We start from the raw sequence: 26,357 nt of genomic DNA, 5'->3' as shown, positions 1-26,357 counted from the left end.
AGTTACCAGTTATTATCAAATTTATGTCCACAGTGAAATAATGTTCAGTTGTCATGAGCTTTAGCGAGTGACAAATGAAAATTATTTCATGAGGGACATAAATTTGATAATATCTGGTGCCGAGTTTGTTATTCTATTTACATGTATTACCCGAGCAATTTTTCTTTCTCAAAAAGCCTTTATTTTCGACACACATATACCACATGCATGTACATGTATTGAAAGGATATAAACCACTTTACCCACAGTTCTGATATTGCTATAACTTTGTAATTTAATCATGTGCATAGATAATTTTCTAAAACAAAAGTTATCTATATTCTGGTACAAAATCAATAATGAACTGCATTAAAATGACATTTTGTTATAAATTTAACACCAAAAACAAACAGCCATAAACGCAAAATGTTTTAAAATACATGATGTCACTGTGCGTGTTTGCCAAATTGTGATGACGTCATATTTAGTACCGACAAGGTCACTGGTTTGTAAGTGTCAAATCATCCAATAGCATTGTTTGTTAGACTAATACATGATAATTTCTTAGTGAGAAATTATGATTTTTATTTCCCCCCTTACGAGTGCCTGCCTGGGTAATAAATTATGACTAGCAAATGTATTGAGGCTAATTAATCTTTTGCCTTAATTCTTTCTTTTCTTTTTTTCATATTAAAAAACACTCATGACAATTACCTTTCCGATACTGTGACCTGGTTTAAGGACACAGATAAACTTGTCATGGATCACGTTACAGTCAGAGTTATAACAATTACCTTTCCGATACTGTGACCTGGTTTAAGGACACAGATAAACTTGTCGTGGATCACGTTACAGTCTGTAGGGGAGTTGAGCTGTGTCTGGATCATGGCGCTTGTATCTGGCATGTAGGGCTGGAGTAGAACGGACAGCAGCTGTGAGATGTTCCCAGACAGGCTAACCACACTCCCAGCACGAGCTCTGGAATTGAAATTTAACAATACACGATTCGAAATCTTACCATGGCAATGACAATTCGAATTGTTACCATGGCAATGATGTGAACAGTTGGTCGAAAAGGAAAAGATAGGGAGCTATGTATAGGTTTGGAATTTAGTAGGCTGAGAGTAGCTCGTTAACTGGACCTATGGTGCTGACATGTCTCCCTAGGTTGCCCATAGGGGCCCTTAAAAGGGCCTACGACCAGCACCCATGGCTTGTTGGCTTATATAAACTGAATTTAGCCCCACCCCCTTGTCAATCACACTGAGTGACACATACCTCTCCTCCTTGTTCCCTTTGACCAGCACCCATGGCTTGTTGGCTTATATAAACTGAATTTAGCCCCACCCCTTGTCAATCACACTGAGTGACACATACCTCTCCTCCTTGTTCCCTTTGACCAGCACCCATGGCTTGTTGGCTTATATAAACTGAATTTAGCCCTGCCCCCTTGTCAATCACACTGAGTGACACATACCTCTCCTCTTTGTTCCCTTTGACCAGCACCCATGGCTTGTTGGCTTATATAAACTGAATTTTGTCCCACCCCCCTTGTCAATCACACTGATTGACACATACCTCTCCTCCTTGTTCCCTTTGACCAGCACCCATGGCTTGTTGGCTTGCATGAACTGGTTACCCAGTCTCGATATATTCAAAATATTGCGAATAGAATCACGCAACCTGAAAATAAAGACAAGATTAATTTGAGAGACACATTATAACTGGTGTTCCAAATAGTAAAAAAACCCATTTATTCGCAAAGCAGACTAATCGTTAAATGGGAACTTACCACTACCATAAGGTTGCTTTGTGGAACGGCTGTAAAATTACGTGTGCTAGCAGTAAAACTTACCCTAATTAAGTAACTACAATTAACCTTAGCTACGATTTTCTTGGAACGGGTCCCAGATTCATGCTTCTAAGTTTTCAAATGGAGAATAGTAAACTGTGACTTAGATTAGTAAGTACAGCCAAAAGATGAAAAAAAAGTGTGCAATGTTAACGAAACAAATATGAATGTACACAGGTTTTTTTTTAACACCACCACTAAAGCAAACTGATTAATTAAACATCAGCTAATGTACTGTGTCAGAGGAAATATCCTCTTAGATTTTCTGGTACCAGTTGCCAGCTAGTTCTAGTGCCTGTGATGTCAGGCTATTTTATTGACTTTTCTCTCACTAATGATTAGCCCACTGTCCTGGACAGACAGGTGAGAGACATGCCCAGGACAGTGTGCTTGAACCTTAATTGAAAATATATACAGGCACAAAAATAAGTTGAAGTTAATGAATACTTAGAGAACCTTTCTCTGAATATAATATACGTTTACGACATCAACTACTTCCATGTCAATATACATGTATGTTTACGACATCAACTACTTTCATGTCAATATACATGTATGTTTACATCAACTACTTCCATGTCAATATACATGTATGTTTACGACATCAACTACTTTCATGTCAATATATGTTTACGACATCAACTACTTCCATGTCAATATGTTTACAACATCAACTACTTTCATGTCTATATATGTTTACGACATCAACTACTTCCATGTCAATACATGTATATGTTTATGAGATCAACTACTTCCATGTCAATATATGTTTATGATATCAACTACTTCCATGTCAATATTTTTTATGACATCAACTACTTTCATGTCAATATATGTTTACGATATCAACTACTTTCATGTCAATATGTTTACGACATAAACTACTTCCATGTCAATATGTTTATGACATCAACTACTTTCGTGTCAATATGTTTACGATATCAACTACTTTCATGTCAATATGTTTACGACATAAACTACTTCCATGTCAATATGTTTATGACAACTACTTTCAGGTCAATGTTTACGACATCAACTACTTCTGTCAATGTTTACGGCATCAACTACTTCCATGTCAATATGTTTACAATATCAACTACTTTCATGTCAATATATGTTTACGACATCAACTACTTCCATGTCAATATATGTTTATGACATCAACTACTTTCATGATGTCAATATATATGTTTACAACATCAACTACATGTACTTACATTCTAACATGTACTTCCACACTGTCAGTGTATGTTTATGGCATCAACTACTTACAACATCATGATCAACTACTTACTTTCCTACTTCCATACTGTCAATGTACAATGTATGTTTACAACATCAACAACTGCCATGATGTCAATGTATGCTTACGACATCAACTACTTTCATGTTAATATATGTTTACGACATCAACTACTTCCATGTCAATATATGTTTATGACAACTACTTACAACATCATGATCAACTACTTACTTTTCTACTTCCATACTGTCAATATACATTAGGAACATCAACAACTTCCATGATGTCAATGTATGCTTATGACATCAACTACTCGGTGAAAGAAATAAGCAGATTTTTTTTACTAGTCCACCGGACAAATACATCTTGAAATTTATTTGTCCGCCAATATTTTCACTTGTCCAAATAGATGATGCGTTTTATTCAAGTACCAGTATAATGTTTGTGATTGCTCAAAATGTAACAGCACAGAACATTTTCACTTGTCTACAGGATAACCACCAAGGCACCTTTTGCTTGTCCGAATAGATTTTCACTTGTCGGGACAAACAGACAAGTTGTTATTTCGCACACTGTACTTACTTTGCTACTTCCATATTGTCAATGTAGGTTTTCAACTCTCGGTTTATCAACACAAGCAGTTTGTCGTCTTCTGTTGTCAAAGTCATCTCCTGAATGACACCACTGAAGTTGTTGGCGAGAAAGGACAAAGCCCTGTTAAATACAAAAAAAAGAATTAATTATAGAAATTGTATCAAATTAATTTTTTTAATATTTAAATATGAACAAAGATTAAATGGAATTAAAGGAACAGATCCTAGTTTTTAAACACAACAACATATTTTAGAGCCATTTATGATCACTGAAATCAAACTACTTATATCAATGTATTGTTTAGATTGCCCATTTCCATAGAACCGAAGTGTTTCTGGTCATCCTGTTGTTTCTAATACCACAAAATGCATTTTTCATATTTTTTAAAATGCATGTGTGTCTGCAAAATAGCAGTTATTGATTCAAGGTCTAGTCTATTTTTTAAGGATATTTCCCAGTTTTAACATCACAGACTGAGCTTCTTTCACGGTGTTGTAACTTTATCCAAATGTGTTACAGGGCCCCATGTTCCACGAAGCGATCTTATCACTAAGATCACCTTAGTGCATACGGTAGTTATGCATTTAAGGTGACCTTAGGGGTAAGATCGCTTTGTAGAACGGGGCCCTGGTTTGTAGATTAACAAAACTTAGCGTCCATTTTTACAAGTTAAAACTGGGGTCTGTGCCTTTAAGTCTCTCCTACAATAAACACTGATTGGCTGTCGTCATAGTAACACCCATACATGTAGATGATCATCTCAATTAATGATAAACACTGATTGGCTGTCGTCATAGTAACACCCATACATGTAGATGATCATCTCAATTAATGATAAACACTGATTGGCTGTCGTCATAGTAACACCCATACATGTAGATGATCATCTCAATTAATGATAAAATTTTGTTTATTGTTTTCCTCCTGTACTAATTGTTGTAACCCTAAACCTGTTAATAAAGAGCAATTATTACCAGCCTTAGGCAAAAAATAAAAGTTACTATAAATTCACCAAGGATCACTTTAAGGGTGAGGGGTGGTGGTATTTATATGTGTGGTGTTTATGTCGATTGATACACTACGCTGCAGGTAGGAGTTTTAGCCACATGTTATCATTATCATCTGTGGGATTTGATTTGGTAGTATACACCCTATACAAACTCGGTACATAGAAACATTACTAATATTTGTTGTTTTTAGGTAGATACATCACTGATATTTGTTGTTTTTAGGTAGACACATCACTGATATTTGCTGTTTTTAGGTAGAGATATCACTGATATTTGTTGTTTTTAGGTAGAGATATCACTGATATTTGTTTTTAGGTAGAGATATCACTGATATTTGTAGAGCATCACTGATATTTGTTGTTTTTAGGTAGAGATATCACTGATATTTGTTGTTTTTAGGTAGAGCATCACTGATATTTGTTGTTTTTAGGTAGAGATATCACTGATATTTGTTGTTGTTTTTAGGTAGAGATATCACTGATATTTGTTGTTTTTAGGTAGAGCATCACTGATATTTGTTGTTTTTAGGTAGAGATATCACTGATATTTGTTGTTTTTAGGTAGAGATATCACTGATATTTGTTTTTAGGTAGAGATATCACTGATATTTGTAGAGCATCACTGATATTTGTTGTTTTTAGGTAGAGATATCACTGATATTTGTTGTTGTTTTTAGGTAGAGATATCACTGACATTTGTTGTTTTTAGGTAGAGATATCACTGATATTTGTTGTTTTTAGGTAGAGATATCACTGATATTTGTAGTTTTTAGGTAGAGATATCACTGACATTTGTTGTTTTTAGGTAGAGATATCACTGATATTTGTTGTTTTTAGGCAGAGATATCACTGACATTTGTTGTTTTCAGGTAGAGATATCACTGATATTTGTTGCTTTTAGGTAGAGCATCACTGATATTTGTTGTTTTTAGGTAGAGATATCACTGATATTTGTTGTTTTTAGGTAGAGCATCACTGATATTTGTTGTTTTTAGGTAGAAATATCACTGATATTTGTTGCTGTTTTTAGGTAGAGATATCACTGATATTTGTTGTTTTTAGGTAGAGACAGCACTGATATTTGTTGTTTTTAGGTAGAGATATCACTGATATTTGTTGTTTTTAGGTAGAGCATCACTGATATTTGTTGTTTTTAGGTAGAAATATCACTGATATTTGTTGCTGTTTTTAGGTAGAGATATCACTGATATTTTTTGTTTTTAGGTAGAGATATCACCGATATTTGTTGTTTTTAGGTAGAGCATCACTGATATTTGTTGTTTTTAGGTAGAGATATCACTGATATTTTTAGTTTTTAGGTAGAGACATCACTGATATTTTTTGTTTTTAGGTAGAGATATTACTGATATTTACTGTTTTTAGATAGAGACATCACTGACATTTGTTGTTTTTTCTCTCATACAGACCTGTTGACGAAGTTTCCGAGATTGTTGAGTAGTTCACTGTTGTTCTTCAACAGGAAATCATCCCAGCTGAAAGATGTGTCCTAAAAGACAACAGTTAAAGGGTTAATTCAACAGGAAATCATCCCAGCTGAAAGATGCGTCCTGAAAGACAACAGTTAAAGGGTTAATTTACCACTTTTACCACCAACCGAGCATGTTATTAGTATTATTAAGAGTTAATTGAACCCTTTTACCACCAACCGAGCATGTTATTAGTATTATTATGGGTTAATTGAACCCTTTTATCAGCTACCGAGCATGTTATTAGTATTATTATGGGTTAATTTAACACTTTTATCACCAACTAAGTATGCTATTATTAAACATTTTTCATATCATTGAGCCCACTTTACTTTCAACATCAAAACAATTGCAAAGTGCATTGTGTTGAATGCTTGTAAACTGGCTCCAGTGGTTGATCTACTTGCCCCAGTGGTTGACCTACTTGCTGCCCAGTGGTTGATCTACTTGCCCGAGTGGTTGACCTACTTGCTCCAGTGGTTGACCTACTTGCCCGAGTGGTTGACCTACTTGCCCGAGTGGTTGACCTACTTGCCCCAGTGGTTGACCTTCTTACCCGAGTGGTTGACCTTCTTGTTCTAGTGGTTGACCTACTTGCCCCAGTGGTTGACCTACTTGCTCCAGTGGTTGACCTACGTGCCCGAGTGGTTGATCTACTTGCTCCAGTGGTTGATCTACTTGCCCCAGAGGTTGACGTATTTGCCCCAGTGGTTGACCTACTTACTCCAGTGGTTGACCTACTTGCCCCAGTGGTTGACCTACTTACTCCAGTGGTTGACCTACTTGCCCCAGTGGTTGACTTACATGTACTTGTTCCAATGCCACTTTGTGATTGGAAAATTTGAGGCCACAATCCAAAAATGTTTACGAGATTGTTGACAAGGATTTCTTGTACCATCATTTTATGTATGAATTTCTGTATGTGAAACGTTAATGACATGAATTATATATAATTTTACTTTAGCAGGTGGTTACAAGTGCCTCTTAACAATGCTTAACTAGTGAACACTCTCCGAAGTGGTCAGACTAAGCCCACAGCTAAAAGCTGATGGGGAATGGCAGGTGTGTAGCACAGATAGCCACAAGAGACAAGCATCTCTTGTGGTTGGAAAGACAAGGACTGGGATGTGGTGGACGGCAGAAGAAGTTGAAAGATAGGATGAGTTGCCAGATCAGGAAGAAATGAGATGGAATTCAAAGGAGAGAAAGTAAATAGGTCAGTGGAATAAAAAAAATAAAAATACTACTACTAATTTTTTTTTATATAACTTTACTTTCTTGATATCTGTCATTACGGCTCATGTCGCAGAGATACCGTTGAGTGGTATATATTTATTAGTAAACATACGTTTTTAAAAGATGAAACTGATACTAAACTAACTTGAAAATATAAAGTTGTAAATGTTACCTGAGTTTCGGGACGCACGTACAGAAGGTAGAAGCGGTAAATGTCGGCAGGAATTCCAGTGCTCCGAGCTTGATCACCAAACACGCCGACACCCCGACTCTTGGAAAACTTAGTGTCTTCATAGTTGAGATACTCTAAAATAAATAACACATAGTTTGTCAGCAAAACTAGGCTTACAATGTTTTGTGAAATTGGGTCCAGTTTAGTTACACACAACTCCTGTGGAATTAAACACCTCGCCTACCATAAACATTTTCGTTTCTATTGATGTCAGGGCTTGAACTTAACGATAGTATAGACAATTTCCGTCAATGAAATATAAATTGCCGTCAGGGTGTCACAAATGGCACTTGTGGGCCATTAAATAAAAATTACTGTCATCGGAAAAGCTCCTCAACCAGGCACGGTGGAGCAGGCTCGGCTCGGGAGAGGGTGAATTATGAATCAGAAATATTATTGGGAATAAATCTTATTATTGGTAGTAAACCGTAATAAAAACTTGGGTGTTTTGCACCCTTGATCTCAGTCAGCCCCCCCCCCCCCCCCCCCCCCCCCACCCCCGTCCCCAATGTCTACTTGCTTCTGCCTTGCCTGTTGGCAAAATGTATATATTGCCAATTGTCGAAAACCGTACGAAATCGAAAACCGTATTATTTTACTTCCGGGTAATTTGTAATGTCTGCACATGTTCGATCGTTGATACAGGAAGTACATCTAAAACAAATTTCCTTAAAAATGCGGGGAAAAAAGTAAGAATAAGTTTTATGCACAGTGAAATGTATTATTACAGTTAATTTGCACCCTGGAATCTAAATGAATGCAATGCAAATGCATCCCTAAACAGCAACAGGTACACGACGGAATCCACACAACCAAACAGGTCTGCTAGCACTGCCAAATGAGTAATGTTGGATCATTTCCGGATAGCCGCTTTTAGGTCACGTGACTGTCATGTTACTGTTTTCGCGGGAAAAGCCGATTTTATGTTGTTGCCATTACGTTGATAACGTCATAGTACGGTTTTCGATAATGCTTTTAAAATGACGTTTTCTTACCACCTGGTGTAATTTTTTATGAAACAGGGATAACATGCGAGTATGTACTTACCTTTTCATACATTTTATTTCTAAATTGAACAAGGTAAACATTAATGTCGTTAAATTGATAGCCTGACATGACTGAGCATGCGCACCAGCCATTTCCTCTTAGTCGTACGGTTTTCGATTAAACGAGGATACCTGATGTATGTTGTCTTCTGGTGTAACAGCCCAAACTATACCTGGGCTAGCTTGTTTTATATGCCAGGGTATACATGTACCTCTCTAATTCAGATTATAAGCCCCCTTGTGTTTCTCATAAATAAATCTGTATTTCAATGTCCAGATGGGTTTTTTTCCATCATAATTTATATATTTTGGGCTAGAGAATATTTAAATATCTTCTAAAATGACTAATCTGTGATAGTTTTATTTTTATGAAAGAAATAGTTGCTATTCTTTTAAAGCGTTTAATCCTAACCTAACATTGAAATACCGACTTATTTACACACTCACAGTTTATACTCTGGGGTATAAAAAGGCTAGCCCACTTAAACCCTGGTTATAGTTTGGCGGGGTATATTTTGGGCTATTACACCGGTACTGAACAATATAACATATCTATGTAAATGTAAACATATAACAATCATTCTGAGGTACTAGCAGTTGAAAAAGGTTTGTTCTAGGGCCTTAATTCTGTAAACTTGATCTGTAACACAACATCATAAAGCTACATGTACACTAGGGCCGTAATTCTGTAAACTTGATCTGTAACAGAACATCATAAAGCTACATGTACACTAGGGCCTTAATTCTGTAAACTTGATCTGTAACAGAACATCATAAAGCTACATGTACACTAGGGCCTTAATTCTGTAAACTTGACCTGTAACACAACATCATAAAGCTACATGTACACTCGGGCCTTAATTCTGTAAACTTGACCTGTAACACAACATCATAAAGCTACATGTACACTAGGGCCTTAATTCTGTAAACTTGACCTGTAACACAACATCATAAAGCTACATGTACACTAGGGCCTTAATTCTGTAAACTTGATCTGTAACACAACATCATAAAGCTACACTCAAAATTTCAGCTCCATACCATAAGGCATTGCCAAAAAAATAAATCTAGTAAACCACATTTTAGTATTTCCTATATTAAAGGGCCATAACTGTCAAAAATTGGTAAATTGCTGTGAAAGTCAAACTTGATCTGTAGCAGTACATGATAAAGCCATATATATGCAAAAGTTTAGCTCAATATCTAGAAAAATTGTGAAAATAAACCACATCTGGAAAACTATATGTGGGACAGACAGACAGACAGATAGGACGGAGGTGAAACCTGTAGTCGCCTCCAGTTGGATCGGTAGGGGACTAATAACACTATGTACACTACGTACCTGTAGCCAACATGTGGTTTACGATTGTGTAGTTGTCATCAGCACACAGCAACGTTGACGGGAAAATAACGCTGTGGAATGGCACGTTGTCCTTTCCAAGAAAGTTGTACATCTCTACCTGCGAATTAAATAAGTAAAGGTCACAACAACCAGGGGAAGATTTTAACAATTTGATTGGATGATAGGAGGCTCAAACCAGACTCATACGCCATTGTTAAGTAGAATAGAAAATCACTGATATTTGTTGTTTTTAGCTAAAAATATAACTGATATTTGTTGTTCTGAGCTAAAAATATAACTGACAATTGCTGTTCTGAGCTAAATATATGACTGATATTTGCTTGTCTTAGCTAAAAAATATAACTGATATTTGCTGTTCTTAGCTATAAAAATACAACTGATAATTGTTGGTCTTAGCTGAAAATATAACTGATATTTGTTATTTTTAGATAAAAATATAACTGATTTTACTATCCTATCATGTTCATCAAAGATGGGTTAGGCCTTTTTCCATTTCGATTGTAATTTTTTTTTTGCGCATGCCTGGGAATGAAGCACACTCATTGTGAGATTTGTTGCGGTAGAGAGCGATATACCGGGATTTGATTTTACTGCTTTTAAACTAGTGTGCTGGAGGGGGGGGGGGGGGGATTACCCTTCTTTAGACTGCGATTCATAATCGCTCTGTTAGATGTTTCATAGCTAATTAAAAAGCCCAATTCTTAAAAACTGTTAGATGTTTAATAGCTAATTAATTAAAACAATGTGCTGGGGGCGAACCTCCTGTATGTAATCACTTTCTTCTCATACACTAATCTGACCTTTTAGCAGAGTAAAAAGTAAAAAACTCGAACTGACCTTTGACGGATTCTTCCACCACTGTCTCCACTGGTCCGTGTAGTTAGCGGTGATTGAAATGTAGCCAATTGGAGCGTCGAACCACACGTAGAACACCTGCAAGATAAATCAGATTGAAATGTAGCCAATTGGAGCGTCGAACCACACGTAGAACACCTGCAAGATAAATCAGATTGAAATGTAGCCAATTGGAGCGTCGAACCACACGTAGAACACCTGCAAGATAAATCAGATTGAAATGTAGCCAATTGGAGCGTCGAACCACACGTAGAACACCTGCAAGATAAATCAGATTGAAATGTAGCCAATTGGAGTGCCGAACCGCACGTAGAACACCAGCAAGATAAATCAGATTGAAATGTAGCCAATCAGAGCATCTAGTCACACGTAGAACACCTGCAAGATAAAATCAGATTGAAATGTAGCCAATTGGACCGTCGAACCGCACGTAGAACACCAGCAAGATAAATTAGATTGAAATGTAGCCAATTGGAGCGTCAAACCACACGTAGAACACCTGCAAGATAAATCAGACTGAAATGTAGCCAATCGGAGTGCCGAACCGCACGTAGAACACCTGCAAGATAAATCAGACTGAAATGTAGCCAATCGGAGTGCCGAACCGCACGTAGAACACCTGCAAGATAAATCAGACTGAAATGTAGCCAATCGGAGTGCCGAACCGCACGTAGAACACCAGCAAGATAAATCAGACTGAAATGTAGCCAATCGGAGTGCCGAACCGCACGTAGAACACCAGCAAGATAAATCAGACTGAAATGTAGCCAATCGGAGTGCCGAACCGCACGTAGAACACCAGCAAGATAAATCAGACTGAAATGTAGCCAATCGGAGTGCCGAACCGCACGTAGAACACCAGCAAGATAAATCAGACTGAAATGTAGCCAATCGGAGTGCCGAACCGCACGTAGAGCACCAGCAAGATAAATCAGACTGAAATGTAGCCAATCGGAGTGCCGAACCGCACGTAGAGCACCAGCAAGATAAATCAGACTGAAATGTAGCCAATCGGAGTGCCGAACCGCACGTAGAGCACCAGCAAGATAAATCAGACTGAAATGTAGCCAATCGGAGTGCCGAACCGCACGTAGAACACCAGGCAAGATAAATCAGACTGAAATGTAGCCAATCGGAGTGCCGAACCGCACGTAGAACACCAGCAAGATAAATCAGACTGAAATGTAGCCAATCGGAGTGCCGAACCGCACGTAGAACACCAGCAAGATTGAAATTAAATGTACAGTTGAGGTTCACTTGTCTCAGCATTAAAAACACGGCAGGGCAGGACATAGCCCAATAGTAAAATGCCCGCCTGATGCACAGTCAGTTTGGGATCTATCCCTGTAGCTACGTGGGCCCTTCGGCCTATTTCTCGTTCTAGATAGTGCATCATGGCCCGTGCTTATAAAACTTAAAGTCTAGACTTTAACGTAATGCTAGTTGAATGGCGTTGCCAGGACGTTAAGTCTGGACTTTATTAAAGTCTAGACTTTAAGGTTTATAAGCACGGGGCCAGGACTAGTATATCAAAGGCTGTGGTACGTGCTATCCTGTGGTGCATATAAAAGATTCCTTGCTAATAATGGAAAAATGTAGCGGGTTTCCTCTCTAAGACTATATGTCAAAATTACCAAATGTTTGAGATCCATTAGCAGATGATAATTAAATCAATGTGCTCTAGTGGTGTTGATAAACAAAACAGACTAATTTTAAAAACACAGCCGGGATTCATCCAACATTTTTTGTCATGGTCCTACATGTATACTGAACAAAAAAAGAAACTTCCGATTTGTACATATAGTATTTGTTGTGTTAAAGAATTCATTGTGTAATGAAATTATATAGGTAGTATTAGCCGTGAGCTGTATGATCAGGATTCATGAATTTTATCGATTATTTTTGCACTGTTAATCGTCAACAACATGAAATTCAATTTGCACATGCATGCATGGTTCGACATGTCCCGTGTAGTATTCGGTCAATTTGTTTTATTTGTCTTACTGACATTGTTGTCAAGTGAACGAAAACGCTTCAAAAGTTGTAAAAAAATTAATGTTTTTTACATTGTAGCATTTTTAGTATGCCAAGAATACCCAATAATTTACGCGAATGGGCGATTGGCATGCTTGATGCTGGCATGTCGACAGAAGACATTGCAAGGCATGTTGGGAGTTCTAGTCGATCGATACGAAATCTTTTGTAAGATTTCGAACGACAGGAAGCACCAACGACTTGCCACGTCGTGGAAAAAAAGAAAGAAAGAAATGATTTATTTAACGACGCACTCAACACATTTTATTTACGGTTATATGGCGTCAGACATATGGTTAAGGACCACACAGATTTTGAGGAAACCCGCTGTCGCCACTACATGGGCTACTCTTCCGATTAGCAGCAAGGGCTCTTTTATTTGCGCTTCCCACAGGCAGGATAGCACAAACCATGGCCTTTGTTGAACCAGTTATGGATCACTGGTCGGTGCAAGTGGTTTACACCTACCCATTGAGCCTTGCGGAGCACTCACTCAGGGTTTGGAGTCAGTATCTGGATTAAAAATCCCATGCCTCGACTGGGATCCGAACCCAGTACCTACCAGCCTGTAGACCGATGGCCTGTTAAAACGCGTGGTCAAGACCGCTATATCATGAACACACATTTGCGCAATTGATTCCAAACTGCCACTGCTACTGCTGCTAACACATCTGGGCTTCATAATAACCGAATCAGTGGGCAAACTGTTCGTAATCGTCTGTGGGAGAATGGTTTACATGCACGACGTCCTTACGTCGGATGTGTTTTAACGCAACGTCATCGTCTAAATCATCTTAATTGGGCACGTGTACACACTCGTTGGATATGGCGACGCTGGAATACCGTTCTTTTTTCGGATGAATCCAAATTTTCTTTACAACGTGGTGATGGCAGGGTGCGCGTCTACCGTAGGAGAAATGAACGCTATGCTGACTGTTCTTGAACGAGATCGTTTCGGGGGTGGGGGTTGTGTCATGGTCTGGGCAGCCATTGCCCCATGGTTATCGTTCACCACTAGTCATCATTGATGGCAATTTAAATGCTCAACGTTACCGCGATGACATTCTCGCGCATCACGTCATTCCTCTGTTCCATAACAACGCCAACATCTCGATTTTTCAGCATGATAATGCCACCTCTCATACAGCTAGACACACTGTAAATTTTCTTAGGACAAATAACATTGATTTCATTGATGACTGGCCCGCTAAAAGTCCTGATCTCAACCCCATCGAGCATGTCTGGGATAGTCTGGACAGACGATTGAGGCGTCGTCCCAACCCACCCACTAATGTCAAGGAACTTCATCAAGCGCTCATTCAGGAATGGAACAATATTCCACAGGCAGAAATCAACACTTTAGTCAATTCTATGCGCCTGCGATGCACTGCAGTGGTCAATTCAACAGGTGGTCATACCCGTTATTAAGTGGGTTGGGTTTTTTTTTAACCCCTACCACATTTCGTAAAAATTTCTCCCAGTTTCTGTTAACCTATGGCCATGATTTTTGCACCAAACGATGCATCATGGAACACTCTTTAAACGCATATATAACAATTATTCCCCCGGTTTGTTTTCATCAAATTATGTTCAAGCAAAGTTAGCGGAAGTTTCTTATTTTGTTCAGTATATATCTAATGTGATTGGGAAAATTAGAAAAATTTAATCAGCTGACAGCAAAAGACATTGAAAGACAGGAGGAGTTGCCAGATCGGGAAGAAATGAGATGGAATTCAAAGGAGTACAAAAATAATGGGGGCAGTGGGATAAAAAAAAATATTTTTTTTAAATTCAGTTGAGATTTTTTTTTAGTCCACTGAATGATGTAACGCATAATTACAAAAATAATTACATATTAAATTTGGAATTTTCAGTGCCATTTGCATTTGGGAAGAAAGAAAAAAGAAAGAAAGGAATGTCTTATTTAACGATGCACTCAACACATTTTATTTACGGTTATATGGTGTGAGACATATGGTTAAGGACCACACGGATAATGAAAGAAGAAACCCGCTGTCGCCACTTCATAGGCTACTCTTTTCGATTAGCAGCAAGGGATCTTTTATATGCACCATCCCACAGACAGGGTAGTACATATACAAGTTGTGGTGAACTGGCTAGAATGAGAAATAGCGCGTTTGGGAAGGGGCCTATGGTACTAAGTTATTAGTCGGACTGAAACAATTAAGTGATTCTCACTATGAAAACATCAAAATAACTTTTCAACAAAATATTACCATGATAATAATATTAAAAAATAATGATATCAATTAATATATAACATACAGTAATAATATCATATCATAATCACATTAAAATATTAAAAAGTTAAAAGTTTGTTTTGTTTAACGACACCACTAGAGCACATTGATTGATTAGTCTATTGGATGTCAAACATTTGGTAATTTTGATAATATTAGTCTTAGAGAGAAAACCCACTACATGTTTCTGTTAGTAGCCAGGAATCTTTTATATGCACCATCCCACAGACATAACAGCACATACCATGGCCTTTGATATACCAGTAATTGTACATGTAAATAAAACAGTTCTTCACATCAGTTGGTTTAACCCAGTCCACCCCAGTCATGGATGTATATAATTTGTACTTGAATTGTTATTACATTCTAATCATGAAAATAATACGTATTGATATTATGTGCACACTAAAATGCATATTTTTAGTAAATTAAATGTGTATGGCAAATGCAACTTTTAAAGATCACACCGCAAAACAAAAAATAATGAGCTGTTTTCACAGAATTTATACTTTAGTTTTATTTTATTTCAAATTATTTTCGTGCTAAAATCCAATTAAGGTTCAAGCACGCTGTCCTCAGCTATCTGGGCTGTCTGTCCAGGAAAGTGTGTTAGTGGTTAGTGAGAGAGAAGAGGGTGTATTCTGTGTATCCCTCCAAGGGGACGGGCGTCTCCCCCCATACTTGAAATAACCTCACCTTGTCTGTGTATCCCTCCAAGGGGACGGGCGTCCCCCACTTGAGATCGCGACTGATGCATCTCGGCTTGAGACCGTCTCGTATCCAGGCGTTGGTTATCATTTTAGCGTTTGTCGTCCACGTGCCACTGGCAAACGCTCCGTCTAGATGTCTTCTCAGGTCCGATTCTGCCTGTAGATTCAATATGTCACAGATCAATATAGAGGGGGGAGAGAGAGAGACAAGAGAGAGAGAGACAGAGACAGAGAGAGAGATAGAGAGAGCGAGAGAGAGAGAGAGACAGACAGAGAGACAGATGAGAGAGAGAGAGAGACAGACAGAGAGAGAGAGAGAGAGAGAGAGAGAGAGAGAGAGAGAGAGAGAGAGAGAGAGAGAGAGAGAGAGAGAGAGAGAGAGAGAGAGAGAGAGAGACAGAGAGAGACAGATGAGAGAGAGAGAGACAGACAGAGAGAGACACAGAGAGAGAGAGAGAGAGAGAGAGAGAGAGAGAGAGAGAGAGAGAGAGAGAGAGAGAGAGAGAGAGAGAGAGAGAGAGAGAGAGAGAGACAGACAGAGAGACAGATGAGAGAGAGAGAGAGACAGACAGAGAGAGACACAGAGAGAGAGAGAGAGAGAGAGAGAGAGAGAGAGAGAGAGAGAGAGAGAGAGAGAGAGAGAGAGACAGAGACAGACAGACAGAGAGAGAGAGAGAGAGAGAGACAGACAGAGAGAGACACAGAGAGAGAGAGAGAGAGAGAGAGAGAGAGAGAGAGAGAGAGAGAGAGAGAGAGAGAGAGAGAGAGAGAGAGAGAGAGAGAGAGAGAGAGTGAGAGAGGTATATGTACCTTAGGAAGGTCTAGGAACAGATGATGTGAAGTTTTCACAACGGGAGACGTCTCACATGATTTACATTTGGGGTTCTTCAGTTCCACAGCGTTGATGAGCTTCCCGCACGCGTCGCACTGATCACCTCGCGCATCGTCGTACCCACAGATCGGACACTCCCCGTGAACAAACCGGTCAGCCAGAAACCTGCCCAAACAAGTGAATGTGTTGTTTCGAGACGCCCGAGAACATTGTGTTCAACAGTATCGCAGATTATAGAACATTGTGTTGAACAGTATAACAGAGTATAGAACATTGTGTTGAACAGTATAACAGATTATAGAACAGTGTAATAGGCATGTTTTCAGGTTTTCAGGTTTTGTGTTTAGCAGTATTGCTGACATACAGGACAATAATTAAATTTCTGTTACATTCATTACAGCATAACATCATCTCATTGGTCCAGACGTAGCAATGGGAGTTTGATAATTTCTTGATGAATGTAAAAATTACGTCATATCTGGTGACTTGTCTTATTGAGCGTTATTGTTTTTAACCAAAAATATAATTCAAAATAAAATATGACCTTTTAGCGTTATTGTTAGTAAGTATGTTTGAAATTTAATTATAAGTATTGTCTGTTATTTCTTTTACATTCATCTGGGTTCATTATACCCCAATGAACGTAAAGAAATAACAGACAATCCTTAATTGTAATAGGCATGTGTTCAGTTTGTGACAAGTTTTTATGTTGAATATTATCGTCTATATATAGAACATTGTATTAGGCATGTGTTCAGTTTCTATGTTGAACAGTACCGACGATATATAGAACATTGTAATAGGCATGTGTTCAGTTTCTATGTTGAACAGTACCACCGATATATAGAACATTGTAATAGGCATATGTTCAGTTTCTATGTTGAACAGTACCATCGATATATAGAACATTGTAATAGGCATGTGTTCAGTTTTTACGTTGAACAGTACCATCGATATATAGAACATTGTAATAGGCATGTGTTCAGTTTTTACGTTGAACAGTACCATCGATATATAGAACATTGTAATAGGCATGTGTTCAGTTTTTACGTTGAACAGTACCATCGATGTATAGAACATTGTAATTGCATGTGTTCAGTTTTTACGTTGAACAGTATTGATGATATATAGAACATTGTCAAAGGCATTACAACATTCATTCACCCGGGACAGATAATTCATAATTCCTCGTAGCTCATTAGTTATTCTCTAAGTAATAGGCATGTGTTCAGTTTTTATGTTCAGTTTTATGTGGAGCAAATTGACCTATGCAGGTGGGGAGTGACCAGGATGGGGGGATATCTTGTAACTTACCTGTTGCATTTTTCACACAGAAGTTGGTCAACAGTATCTTTTAACACGAAGCCTCGATTGTACAACTTCCAGAATATGTCTTGGGCAATTCTGAAAACAAAACCCCAAAATGAATGAAAACCTTAAAAGTTTTTTTTCGTTTAAAGTTAAAGTTTGTTTTGTTTAATGACTCCACTAGAGCACATTGATTTATTAATAATCGGTTAATGGATGTCAAACATTTGTAAATTTTTACATATAGAGGAAACCCACTACTCCGTATATTTTTTCATTAGTAGCAAGGGATCTTTTATATACACAATCCCACAGACAGGGTAGCATATACCACATCCTTTGATATTCCATTTGTGGTGCATTGGCTGGAATGAGAAATAGCCCAATGGGCCAACCAATGGGGATCGATCCTAGACCGACTGCGCATCAATTAAGACGACCTGCCTCAGTGGCGTCGTGGTAGTCCATCGGTCTACAGGCTGGTAGGTACTGGGTTCGGATCCCAGTCGAGGCATGGGATTTTTAATTAAGACGAGTGCTTTACCACTGGAGGAAACCCTTACATATTTCCATTAGTAGCAAGGGACCTTTTATATGCACCATCCAACAGACAGGACAACACATACCACGGCCTTTAATATGAAAAAGAGGGGTGGGACGTAGCCCATTGGTAAAGCACTCACCTAATGCACAGTTGTTCTAGGATTGATCCCCGTCGATTGGCCCATTAGGTTATTTCCCATTCTAGCCAGTGCACCATGACTGGTAAATCAATTAAAGGCTGTGGTATGTGCTACCATGTCTGTGGGATGGTGCATAAAAAAAGATCCCTTGCTACTAATGGAAAGATGTAGCAGCTTTCCTCTCTATGACTTGTGTCAAAATGACCATATGTTTGACACCCAATAGCCGATGGTTAGTAAATCAATGTGCTCAAATGGTATCGTTAAACAAATCAAACGTCTTAATATAAAAAAACTAAACAATCAGAGAATGGGAGCATTGACTGGGTTGGATCCTGTGACCTCAGATGCCTCCAGTGAGCACCCTGACGACTGAGCTGGATGGAGAAAAAAAACAAAACATTCTGAGTGGTCTGTTAAAGTAATACTTACCCCCTACCAGCCCCAACAAATTCTCACATATCACAAGCAATACTTGTCTCCTACCAGCCCCAACAAAGTATCATATTTCACAAGCAATACTCGTCCCCTACCAGCTCAAACAAATTCAAGTTCACCCGACTAACAAACATAATAACTCGGTTTGTTACACAGTCCAGTTGGACAGGTAGAATACTAACAAACATACTAACTCGGTTTGCTGTAGAGTCTGGTTGGACAGGTAGAAGACTAAGAAACAAACTAACTCGGTTTGCTACACAGTCCGGTTGGACCAGTAGAAGACTAACAGACATACTAACTCGGTTTGCTACACAGTCCGGTTGGACCGGTAGAAGACTAACAGACATACTAACTCGGTTTGCTACACATTCCGGTTGGACCGGTAGAAGACTAACAGACATACTAACTCGGTTTGCTACACAGTCCAGTTGGACCGGTAGAAGACTAACAGACATACTAACTCGGTTTGCTACACAGTCCGGTTGGACCGGTAGAAGACTAACAGACATACTAACTCGGTTTGCTGTGGAGTCCGGTTGGACCGGTAGAAGACTAACAGACATACTAACTCAGTTCGTTGTGGAGTCCGGTTGGACCGGTAGAAGACTAACAGACATACTAACTCGGTTTGCTACACAGTCCGGTTGGACCGGTAGAAGACTAACAGACATACTAACTCGGTTTGCTGTGGAGTCCGGTTGGACCGGTAGAAGACTAAGAAACATACTAACTTGGTTTGCTGTGGAGTCCGGTTGGACCGGTAGAAGACTAAGAAACATACTAACTTGGTTTGTTACAGTCCGGTTGGACCGATAGAAGACTAAGAAACATACTAACTCGGTTTGTTACAGTCCGGTTGGACCGATAGAAGACTAAGAAACATACTAACTCGGTTTGCTGTGGAGTCCCGTTGGACTGGTAGAAGACTAACAAACATACTAACTCGGTTTGCTACACAGTGCGGTTAAGAGACTAAGAAACATACTAACTGGGTTTGCTACACAGTCTGGTTAGACTGGTAGAAGACTAACAAACATACTAACTCGGTTTGTTGTGGAGTCCGGTTGGACCGATAGAAGACTAAGAAACATACTAACTCGGTTTGCTACACAGTCCGGTTAGGAGACTAAGAAACATACTAACTTGGTTTGCTGTGGAGTCTGGTTGGACCGGTAGAAGACTAACAAACATACTAACTCGGTTTGCTACACAGTCCGGTTAGGAGACTAAGAAACATACTAACTTGGTTTGCTGTGGAGTCTGGTTGGACCGGTAGAAGACTAAGAAACATACTAATTTGGTTTGCTGTGGAGTCCGGTTGGACCAGTAGAAGACTAAGAAATATACTAACTCAGTTTGTTGTGGAGTCCGGTTGGACCGGTAGAAGACTAAGAAACATACTAACTTGGTTTGCTGTGGAGTCTGGTTGGACCGGTAGAAGACTAAGAAACATACTAATTTGGTTTGCTGTGGAGTCCGGTTGGACCAGTAGAAGACTAAGAAATATACTAACTCAGTTTGTTGTGGAGTCCGGTTGGACCGGTAGAAGACTAAGAAACATACTAACTTGGTTTGTTACAGTCCGGTGGGACCGATAGAAGACTAAGAAACAGACTAACTCGGTTTGTTGTGGAGTCCAGTTGGACCGGTAGAAAACTAAGAAACATACTAACTCAGTTTGTTGTGGCGTTGACGTCCTCCCGAAGTAGTCGAAGTCGATGTTGAGCCACTCATAGACTTCGTTGTGCAGTTTGTTGTACTTGGTGCAGATCTCGAGCGGAGTTACCCCCTCCTCAATTGCCTTAGTCTCGGTCGCTGTCCCATACTCGTCAGTTCCAGACACATAGAGAACGTTGTAGTTACGAAGTCGACAATACCTGATGGGACAAACAGAATATTCAGACCATTAGATGCCATTTATTTTAGAAAATGTTGTAGTTACGAAGTCGACAGTATCTGATGAGACAAACAGAATATTCAGGCCATTAGATGCCACTTATCTTACACAACGTTGTAGTTACGAAGTCGACAATGGCTGCTGGGATTGGGAAAATTAGTGTGAGAGGATGTGCCTTGTGTAATTAAAACCTGAAAGCCAGTGTGATTATATATCATATCAAAATCATCCACTTGACAAGGCATGGCTACCTAAAGAAACTGGTCACTCGGCAGTTTTCACCCACCTGATACAGACCGTTGTTGGGCTGCTGATGCTCCCTTTCATGTTAGCGCAGGTGATCTCCACTCCCACCCCACCCCCAAAAAACCCTTCCTTGACCTGGACGGAGGAGCCACTGGAAGGCGACACCTGCGCCCAAGACAGGCGTGCGCTACAATAGCTTGCTCCGAATGTGCACGTAAAACTCTTTGACCCGAGGTCTGCAGATTTGAACACACGTCCAGCGAGATTGTTGGACAGTTACCTGGAGAAGACGTCTGCGCTGAGCACACAGCCGATGATGTTGCCGAGGTGAGGGACGTTGTTGACGTACGGCAAGGCACTCGTGATGAGCAGATTCCGCTCTCCATCTTGGGGCAGACTGAAACAAGACAAGACACGTTGAACTGAATCGATATTAAACTTGTTTATGCACACTTTTAACAAGACACGTTGAACTGAATCGATATTAAACTTGTTTATGTACACTTTTAACAAGACACATGGAACTGAATCGATATTAAACTTGTTTATGCACACTTTTAACAAGACACGTTGAACTGAATCGATATTAAACTTGTTTATGTACACTTTTAACAAGACACATGGAACTGAATCGATATTAAACTTGTTTATGTACACTTTTAACAAGACACGTTGAACTGAATCGATATTAAACTTGTTTATGTACACTTTTAACAAGACACATGGAACTGAATCGATATTAAACTTGTTTATGTACACTTTTAACAAGACACGTTGAACTGAATCAATATTAAACTTGTTTATGTACACTTTTAACAAGACAGGTTGAACTGAATCAATATTAAACTTGTTTATGTACACTTTTAACAAGACAGGTTGAACTGAATCAATATTAAACTAGTTTATGTACACTTTTAACAATACATGTGGAACTGAATCGATATTAAACTTGTTTATGTACACTTTTAACAAAACACCTTGAACTGAATCGATATTAAACTAGTTTATGTACACTTTTAACAAAACATGTGGAACTGAATCGATATTAAACTAGTTTATGTACACTTTTAACAATACATGTGGAACTGAATCGATATTAAACTAGTTTATGTACACTTTTAACAAGACACATGGAACTGAATTGATATTAAACTTGTTTATGTACACTTTTAACAAGACACGCTGAACTGAATCGATATTAAACTTGTTTATGTACACTTTTAACAAGACAGGTTGAACTGAATCAATATTAAACTAGTTTATGTACACTTTTAACAATACATGTGGAACTGAATCGATATTAAACTTGTTTATGTACACTTTTAACAAAACACCTTGAACTGAATCGATATTTCATTTGCTTTTGTTTAACGACACCACTAGAGCACATTGATTTATTAATCATCAGCTATTTTATGTCAAACATTTGAGAATTTTGACACAGTCTTAGAGGGGAAACTCACATGGGGTGGTTTCGGACTCTTGGTTTGGCACTAACAAACTCACATGGGGTGTTTTCGGACTCTTGTTTTGGCACTAACTCACTCACATGGGGTGTTTTCGGACTCTTAGTCTTGGTTTGGCACTAACAAACTCACATGGGGCGTTTTCGGACTCTTGTTTTGGCACTAACAAACTCACATGGGGTGTTTTCGGACTCTTGGTTTGGCACTAACAAACTCACATGGGGTGTTTTCGGACTCTTGGTTTGGCACTAACAAACTCACATGGGGTGTTTTCGGACTCTTGTTTTGGCACTAACAAACTCACATGGGGTGTTTTCGGACTCTTGGTCTTGTTTTGGCACTAACAAACTCACATGGGGTGTTTTCGGACTCTTTGGTCTTGTTTTGGCACTAACAAACTCACATGGGTGTTTTCGGACTCTTTTTTGGCACTAACAAACTCACATGGGGTGTTTTCGGACTCTTGTTTTGGCACTAACAAACTCACATGGGGTGTTTTTGGACTCTTGGTCTTGTTTTGGCACTAACAAACTCACATGGGTGTTTTCGGACTCTTGTTTTGGCACTAACAAACTCACATGGGGTGTTTTCGGACTCTTGTTTTGGCACTAACAAACTCACATGGGGTGTTTTCGGACTCTTGGTCTTGTTTTGGCACTAACAAACTCACATGGGGTGTTTTCGGATTCTTGGTTTGGCACACGTTTGTGATCCGTTCTCCCACGCCGAGACTGCTTGTGACAGCTCCAGAGGGGTGATGATACTCTAAAAAACATTTTTAAAAATTCCTATTTCATGACATCACTGCTAACAAGCAATCTGAGAGTGCTGTTAAATAGGGTGAATATATTTTCTTATTAAAGATATCTTGGCTCATATTATAGTGATACGTCCCACTAGGACCAAGTGCTTTGGTATGTTTCTGGTATGGGGGGAGGATGGGTAGCCAAAGAAAATCCTGCACTATTTGTACTTCCTACCTAGTAACAATTTTTCTTTCATTTCAAAGTATCATTGTCAAATGGTGGGGTCTGTATATGGCAATCTTTACCAAGGAATTTTTTTTAACATTTCACTTTAAGAGATAACAAAGACAAATAAATGAATAAATGTTTAACGACAAGCCAGAATGAAAAATTTATAATTTATTACTTGTCACACATGGCTAATGGGAAAGAATAAAATAATTAACAATTCCCATACAAATTTGATAGTTACAATTATAGTTAAAACACAGTGAAAGAGCTGGGGAAAAATACATGTCACATGTACAAATTTTAGTGATGTGTGGTTAACCATTGAATCAGTACAAGTTTTAGTGACGTGCAGTTAACCATGAAATCAATACAAGTTTTAGTGACGTGCAGTTAACCATGAAATCAATACAAGATTTAGTGATGTGTGGTTAACCATTGAATCAATACAAGTTTTAGTGACGTGCAGTTAACCATGAAATCAATACAAGTTTTAGTGACGTGCAGTTAACCATGAAATCAATACAAGTTTTAGTGACGTGCAGTTAACCATGAAATCAATACAAGATTTAGTGATGTGCAGTTAACCATTGAATCAGTACAAGATTTAGTGATGTGCAGTTAACCATTGAATCAGTACAAGATTTAGTGACGTGCAGTTAACCATGAAATCAATACAAGATTTAGTGATGTGTGGTTAACCATTGAATCAATACAAGTTTTAGTGATGTGTGGTTAACCATTGAATCAATACAAGTTTTAGTGATGTGTGGTTAAACATTGAATCAATGTAAGTTTTAGTGACGTGCAGTTAACCATGAAATCAATACAAGATTTGGTGATGTGTGGTTAACCATTGAATCAGTACAAGATTTAGTGACATGCAATTAACCATTGAATCAGTACAAGTTTTAGCGATGTGTGGTTAACAATGTAATCTATACAAGTTTTAGCGATGTGTGGTTAACCATGAAATCAATACAAGTTTTAGCGATGTGTGGTTAACCATGAAATCAATACAAGTTTTAGCGATGTGTGGTTAACCATGAAATCAATACAAGTTTTAGCGATGTGTGGTTAACCATGTAATCTATAAAACTAAATCCAGCTGCTAAAATTACCATAGAATCTTCAGTGCTTTCCTTCCCATGATCCTCTGCAATACGCGTGGTCATAGCAGACTTTAGTTTCTTTGTCTGCACATGAACTGGTGGGTAGCCTGGGTGAACCAGCAGAGAGTTCTGTAAGAAATACACACACAGCTGAATTAAACATAACCTGAATAACACTGACATCTGTATTACACATAACCTGAATAACACAGACATCTATTAAACATAACCTGAATAACACTGACATCTGTATTACACATAACCTGAATAACACTGACATCTGTATTACACATAACCTGAATAACACTGACATCTGTATTACACATAACCTGAATAACACTGACATCTGTATTAAACATAACCTGAATAACACTGACATCTGTATTACACATAACCTGAATAACACACATCTGTATTAAACATAACCTGAATAACACAGACATCTGTATTAAATATAACCTGAATAACACTGACATCTGTATTACACATAACCTGAATAACACAGACATCTATTAAACATAACCTGAATAACACTGACATCTGTATTACACATAACCTGAATAACACAGACATCTGTATTACACATAACCTGAATAACACTGACATCTGTATTACACATAACCTGAATAACACAGACATCTGTGTTACACATAACCTGAATAACACACATCTGTATTAAACATAACCTGGATAACACTGACAGCTGAATTAAACATAACCTGGATAACACTGACTGCTGAATTACACATAACCTGAATAACACCGACAGCTGAATTACACATAACCTGGATAACACTGACAGCTGAATTACACATAACCTGGATAACACCGACAGCTGAATTACACATAACCTGGATAACACTGACAGCTGAATTACACATAACCTGGATAACACTGACATCTGTATTAAACATAACCTGCATAACACTGATGTCTGTATTACACATAACCTGAATAACATTGACATCTGTATTAAACATAACCTGGATAACACCGACAACAGTAACAACATGATATATATATATATATATATATATGTACCATTTGTGAACTTAGACATTAACAACATGATTATTTACCTTTAGTAAAATTAACCATTAACAACATGATTATTTACATGTACCTGTGGTGAACTCAGACATTAACAACATGATTATTTACATGTACCTGTGGTGAACTCAGACATTAACAACATGATTATTTACCTTTAGTGAACTTAAGCCCTGGTCGACAGTAACAAATTTAATTCCATGGGCCACAGGAGGCTGGGCCAAGACACATCGTCCCCAATTCATCACTGCTGGGAAAAGACCCATAAATTCTGTGAAAAGAAGAAAAAACACCTCTAACCTTAAAATTTCCACCAAAACTAGTAAACTGAACTAGAGATAGATCAACCTATAGAGCCCTGCCATTTAATTTTCAATATTGTCACAAGTAGATTATTCTTTAATTTGTTTAGAAAACTTTAATTACTGAATTAAAACTGGATGAGAC

General features: G+C 38.4%; 1 protein-coding gene across 1 annotated transcript in view; it reads right to left on the bottom strand.

Moving 5' to 3' along the window:
• LOC121385345 (methionine--tRNA ligase, cytoplasmic-like) overlaps positions 1-26,357 on the bottom strand; it is a 58,634-nt gene that overhangs the window by 8,389 nt on the left and 23,888 nt on the right. Inside the window, exons 6-20 of the mRNA XM_041515988.1 lie at positions 26,066-26,181; positions 24,870-24,989; positions 23,445-23,539; positions 21,589-21,705; positions 20,839-21,042; positions 18,048-18,137; positions 16,712-16,898; positions 15,888-16,058; positions 10,879-10,974; positions 10,021-10,138; positions 7,573-7,706; positions 6,105-6,184; positions 3,657-3,788; positions 1,558-1,662; positions 774-957 (exon numbers count right to left, since the gene is read on the bottom strand). Of these exons, the coding sequence (XP_041371922.1) occupies positions 774-957; positions 1,558-1,662; positions 3,657-3,788; positions 6,105-6,184; positions 7,573-7,706; positions 10,021-10,138; positions 10,879-10,974; positions 15,888-16,058; positions 16,712-16,898; positions 18,048-18,137; positions 20,839-21,042; positions 21,589-21,705; positions 23,445-23,539; positions 24,870-24,989; positions 26,066-26,181 (1,949 nt within the window). The remainder of the gene's footprint in view (positions 1-773; positions 958-1,557; positions 1,663-3,656; positions 3,789-6,104; positions 6,185-7,572; positions 7,707-10,020; positions 10,139-10,878; positions 10,975-15,887; positions 16,059-16,711; positions 16,899-18,047; positions 18,138-20,838; positions 21,043-21,588; positions 21,706-23,444; positions 23,540-24,869; positions 24,990-26,065; positions 26,182-26,357) is intronic.

The sequence above is a fragment of the Gigantopelta aegis genome, chromosome 11 (genome assembly GCF_016097555.1).
Source record: "Gigantopelta aegis isolate Gae_Host chromosome 11, Gae_host_genome, whole genome shotgun sequence".
NCBI classification, from domain to species: domain Eukaryota; kingdom Metazoa; phylum Mollusca; class Gastropoda; order Neomphalida; family Peltospiridae; genus Gigantopelta; species Gigantopelta aegis.
This window is presented reverse-complemented; position numbering and strand designations above follow the sequence as displayed.